The sequence below is a fragment of the Oncorhynchus kisutch genome, linkage group LG6 (assembly GCF_002021735.2).
Source record: "Oncorhynchus kisutch isolate 150728-3 linkage group LG6, Okis_V2, whole genome shotgun sequence".
In the NCBI taxonomy this organism is placed as follows: Eukaryota; Metazoa; Chordata; class Actinopteri; order Salmoniformes; family Salmonidae; genus Oncorhynchus; species Oncorhynchus kisutch.
Genome location: NC_034179.2, coordinates 73,511,999 through 73,517,898, shown reverse-complemented (window position 1 = coordinate 73,517,898; position 5,900 = coordinate 73,511,999). Strand labels below are relative to the sequence as shown.

General features: G+C 40.4%; 1 protein-coding gene across 1 annotated transcript; it reads left to right on the top strand.

The window, feature by feature from the left end:
- The first annotated feature begins 1,054 nt into the window (after positions 1–1,054).
- LOC109893408 (hemoglobin subunit beta-1) lies at positions 1,055–2,017 on the top strand. The gene is made up of 3 exons (XM_020486630.2): positions 1,055–1,215; positions 1,445–1,667; positions 1,821–2,017. Exons 1-3 carry the CDS (start codon positions 1,124–1,126, stop codon positions 1,947–1,949), a joined length of 444 nt encoding a protein of 147 aa, XP_020342219.2. The 5' UTR covers positions 1,055–1,123; the 3' UTR covers positions 1,950–2,017.
- The last annotated feature ends 3,883 nt before the right edge of the window (positions 2,018–5,900 follow it).

Sequence of the window (5,900 nt, the reverse complement as noted above, 5' to 3'; positions counted from 1 at the left end):
TTTTTGGCCAAAATAACCAAATATTTCATTTACAGTTAATTTGCTATATTTGAAATTGTATAGACCTAGATTATGACGCAAATTTCGTTCTATCCTACATAATGTTAAATCATTAAAGGTAGGCTCTATATTTGATGGTAGAGTGCTATAATATATACTACATTGGTAAATTAAATTGCGAAAATCAAATCCACCTTCAAAGACCTGCATTCAATTCGAAAATATTTATTCAAAGTGACGTGTTTCACATTTGTATTTTTTATTTAAATAGGCAAGTCAGTTAAGAACACATTCTTATTTACAATGACGGCCTAATATGTATCTATCATATGCTACTCTGGGGTTCAATGGAAGTTGGACATGATTCCCAATTATAAGGTTGATTGGACTTCGAATGATGATCGACAAAAAAGTCAGAGGAAGAAAGAGGTCATGCAAGGACATGGATACACACCTATCTACAAATAATACAGGACATTTCTGCTTATCATATTTAATGTCTTGAAATTAATCACTTAAAATGGGCGGGACCGGTCTGAAATACCCCGATTAAAAAAATGGAAGGCGTCATTTTGTCGTAGATAAGAAACTGTGCCAAATTATAGCCCGGAATTATGTTGAATTATCACATTTTCCAAATTCATAAAAATGTTTAGTGGTTGCATCTCTTTCTATTTTTTTTTTATTAGAATAGCAATGAAGGACGTGTAATCTTCGGAAGAGTTTTGCCATAACCTTGCTTTTATTCTTGCATCAGAGGAATAAATTAAAACTGATAACTAAGCTGTTATCATGCGAATTTTGAAACGTTGGTAATCTAGATAAACTGTATAGGCCTATTTACATAAACTTCCATCTTTTAGGATCTAATCTACAGACTTGATTCTGTAACAGCTAATAAATTAACATTTACTGTTGTTTTTAACAGATACATTATTGGAATTGATGTTGGAATTGATGAAGCGCTCACTTGGCCAATACTGATCTTTGCCAGAGCCAATCATATGCGCCGCCTCCAGTGGGCGGAGAGCACTCATAAATATAAATTGCATGCAGTGTCTCCCTACACAAGACATTCATTTGTTTAATCTTGTTGCAAAACCGGAAAACAAACACTGACAACATGGTTGAATGGACAGACGCAGAGAAGAGCACCATCAGTGCTGTCTGGGGCAAAGTAGATATCAATGAGATCGGACCACTGGCTCTGGGAAGGTAGGTCATGGCTTCAGCGTCATTCAAATATATCATCTAATATAGTTTATAGTGGAGATGATCATGAGTAATTATAACACTATTATACGTGTCCTGTTATCTTATCATTACTATTAATATTGAGTTGATATTGTTACGTTTGAATGGAGCATGTTAGAGTATTAATTAGGCATATCATTGAAATACATTTGAAAATAATTAATATATTTCGGTGTTCTTGCAATGACAGAGTCCTGATCGTCTACCCCTGGACTCAGCGTTATTTCGGCTCTTTCGGAGATGTGTCCACTCCCGCAGCAATCATGGGCAACCCCAAAGTTGCTGCTCACGGCAAGGTCGTGTGTGGAGCCCTGGATAAAGCTGTGAAGAACATGGGCAACATCTTGGCCACATACAAGTCACTGAGCGAGACCCACGCTAACAAACTCTTCGTCGACCCTGACAATTTCAGGGTATGCCTTCTGTCTTGAGAATTAGGCTTATATTTTAGGCTTTACTGATGTAAGACTAGACACATAACAATCAGAGCAACACGTCTAATTCCAAAGGTAAAACAAAACCGTCAGTCTTATTTAACAACGTCCTCCTTTGTCTTTTGTTCACAGGTGTTGGCTGACGTCCTCACAATTGTCATTGCCGCCAAGTTCGGAGCCTCTTTCACTCCTGAAATTCAGGCAACCTGGCAGAAGTTCATGAAAGTGGTTGTCGCAGCCATGGGCAGTCGGTACTTCTAAATGCACCCCAGACAAGTGATTATGTTCTGACATCCCTGCCTGAGTAAAAATAAAGACATTGAAACAAACTATTGTAGTTGTATTTATTAAAAGTATTTTTTTTTTGAGGGGGGGGGGGGCAGGTTCAGTTCCACGACAAAATTCTTAACATCAATAGACCACTAACAGAGCAGCCAAAGTGCATGGTTAGATGCTTTTTTTGCCCTTCTGCATCACTTCATCAACAGAAGATATCTGCTAAATATAGAATCAAGATGTCTATCCTGTCGGTGACTGCGGATAACAACCGAACGAAGCTGACTACAAACACAAAGTTGCCGAAGTATCTGCAATTCTTACAAACAAGTGAAGGATAAAATAATGCTTCAAATGAAAACCAAGATGGCTGTATTACAACTACCTACATACATGGGCATATAAAGGCTTTTCAATTATACTGAACTCAATTTCATATTCAATCAATTGAGTTATTTTGCCACTAGGCTACTGTGTACTTTTTGCAATGATGTGCTCGATCTGTGATTTAGTCCATTATTGCGTAAAGCATAATAACCCGTCAATAGCCTATTTGCAGCCATAGTCAAAGTGATTGCATACGCAGGTTAACACCTGTAGTCAAGTCTGTGTTTTAGTAAAAAAAGCAGTCAAATCTTATTCTTTGAAAATCATGAATGAGCTCTCGATCATTGTCGTTTAAAAAATTATCACTAAAGCAACAATATGGTATTAACATTGTTGTTTTATGGGCTGCTACAACATAGGCCTATTGGATCACCAACAAGCTCTCGAGATCTGCCTAGGAAACGTAGTCTTCTCCCACTGATAATGAATTGGCTTCCATTCTGAAATGTAAAATGTTACACTGCGTTGTCATCTTACACCTTGAAGACGTCAAACATCCGATTCTCATGTTAAACAAGGTTGTTTGAGTCCTGATTCTTTCAAATATTGAATACAATTATACAAAGATGTGTGCTATAGGCTGTGATTTGAGTCTGACCCAAGATAGCAAATAAGGTTGTTATGCTGCAGTCAACTGGGGGGGGGGGGGGTTCCCAAGATGGTCCCATTTCACTATAGTTCCATAAATGACCTTGTGTGGTTGTGTGGCAAGATACAGCAGGGAAATCAATCATGCTATTCTGCATGTAGGCTATATGACAACACGGAGTCATGTCTGGCCACAACATACAGCTAGTTCGGAAATTATTCAGGCCCCTTGACTTTTTCCACATTTTGTGACATTACAGACATATTCTAAAATTGATGAGGAAAACAATTTAATCAATCTACACACAGTACCCCATAATGACAAAACGAAAAGTTATTTTTACTGTTTGCAAATGTAACATTTACATAAGTATTCATATCCTTAGCTATGAGACTCCAAATTGAGCTCAGGTGGATCCTGTTTCCATTACCTGTGGTAAATTCAATAGATTAGACATTTGAAAAGACACACATTTGTCTATATAAGGTCCCACAGATGACAATGCATATCAGAGCAAAAACCAAGCCATAAGGTCAAAGGAATTGTCCGTAGAGCTCCGAGACAGGATTGTGTCCAGGCACAGATCTTGGGAAGGGTTCCAAAATATTTCTGCAGCATTGAAGATCCCCAAGAACAAAGCGGCCTCCATTTTTAAATGAAAGAAGTTTGGAACCACCAAGACTCTTACTATAGCTGGCCACACGGCCAAACTGAGCAATCGGGGGAAAGGGGCCTTGGTCGGGAGGTGACCAAGTGTGACAATTTGCGTCTAGGTGGTAGGTGTAGGAGTCAGGCGCAGGAGAGCAGGGATGTCTGAGAAGCGTGTTTAATAAGAAAGTCCACCAACACAGGAATGGCACAATCAAAAGGACAAAGCCCTCGACAACAGAAAACCTGTACAAACGTACGGAGGAACAAACAAAGTTCCGACACTCATATACTTCAGAACCTGTGAAAACAAATAAGGGTAATATTTAACCGAGCACCTCACAATCAACAACTAATCCCACACAAACTTAGGCAGGCAACAGGTTACAATTATACACACAGAAATGAACGCAAATGAAACCAGGTGTGAAAAAGAACCAAAGACAAAACAAACAGAAAAGGAAAAATGGATCGGTGATGGCTAGTATACCGGTGCCGCCGACCGCCGCCCAAACAGCGAGAGGAGCTACCTTCGGTAGAAGTCGTGACACCAAGAACCCGATGGTCACTTTGACAGAGCTCCAGAGTTTTTCTGTGGAGATGGGAGAACCTTCCAGAAGGACAACCATCTCTGCAGCACTCCACCAATCAGGCCTTTATGGTAGAGTGGCCAGATGGAAGCCACTCCTCAGTAAAAGGAACATTCTAGCCCACTTGGAGTTGCCAAAAGGCACCTAAAGGAGTCTCAGACCATAAGAAATAAGATTATCTGGTCTGATGAAACCAAGATTGAACACTTTGACCTGACTGCCAAGCATCACATCGGAAGGAAACCTGGCACCATCGTAGGGATGGTAGGAGCTTCATGCTAGGAGTGAAGCATGGTGGTGGCAGCATCATACTGTGAGGATGTTTTTCAGCGGCAGGGACTGGGAGACTAGTCAGGATCGAGGGAAAGATGAAAGGAGCAAAGTACAGAGAGATTCTTGATGAAAACCTTCTCCAGTGCGCTCACGACTTCAGACAGGGGAGAAGGTTCACCTTCCAACAGGAAAACGACCCTAAGCACACAGCCAAGACAAGCCAAGACACAGCCCGAGTGGTGCAGCAGTCTTGAAGATGTGTCACTACAGACACCCTGGTTCAAATCCAGGCTGTATCACAACCGACAGTGATTGGGAGTCCCATAGGGCTGCCAAAATTGGCCCAGTGTCGTCCAGGTTTGGCCAGTGTAGGCTGCCATTGTAAATAAGAATTTGTTCTTAACTGACTTGCATAGTTAAATAAAGGTTACAAAAATATAAAAAACATAAAAACAACCCTACGCACACAGCCAAGACAATACAGGAGTGGCTTCGGGACAAGTCTCTGAATGTCCTTGAGTGGCCCAGCCAGAGACTTGAACCCGGTCGAACATTTCTGGAAAGACCTGAAAATAGCTGTGCTGCAACGACACTCCCCATCCAACCTGACAAGAGCTTGAGAGGATCTGCAGAGAAGAATTGGATAAATCCCCCAAATACAGGTGTGCCAAGCCTGTAGCGACATACCGAAGACGACTCAAGGCTGTAATCACTGCGGAAGGTGCTTCAACAAAGTACTCAGTAAAGGGTCTAAATACTCATGTAAATGTGATATTCATTTTGTTTTGTTATTAAAGTTGTATTTATTAAACACAAAAATAAACACTGTACAGCATAAAAACATTGAGCATGACATCAAGACATATCCTCCAACATAGCACATATACACAGTCAAATAGTATCTCTGTTACGATCGTCGTTGGAATGAGACCAAGGTGCAGCGTGGTAAGTGTACATCTTTCTTTATTGATGAACACCAAAAACCACCAAAATATAAATGAACGTAACGTTCTGCAGGCGACATAGTAAAAACTATGCAAAAACAAGATCCCACAATCTCAGGTGAGAAAAAGGGCTGCCTAAGTATGATCCCCAATCAGAGACAACGATAAACAGCTGCCTCTGATTGGGAACCATACTAGGCCAACAAAGAAATAGAAACACAAATATGCCCACCCAAGTCACACCCTGACCTAACCAAATAGAGAATAAACAAGTCTCTCTAAGGTCAGGGCATGACAATCTCACAGGTTACAATACAGAACTAAATGGGTTCACAAGCATAAGTAATCACCTCACAGTCTTAGAAACATGACAAATAAAACGCGTCCAGCTTCTAGAATTTTGATTTCTACCAGTGATACTAGCAAGCATAAGATGCTACCTCCAACACTGATTCTATCCACTGTTTCAGAGTAGGAGTCACATGACCCTTCCAAATTCTAAGTA

Coding starts and splice junctions, on each gene's coding strand:
- LOC109893408 (XM_020486630.2), top strand. CDS start 1,124: ATGGTTGAATGGACAGACGCAGAGAAGAGCACCATCAGTGCTGTCTGG. Junction 1,216..1,444: donor GGACCACTGGCTCTGGGAAG/GTAGGTCATGGC, acceptor TTGCAATGACAG/AGTCCTGATCGTCTACCCCT. Junction 1,668..1,820: donor TCGACCCTGACAATTTCAGG/GTATGCCTTCTG, acceptor TTTTGTTCACAG/GTGTTGGCTGACGTCCTCAC.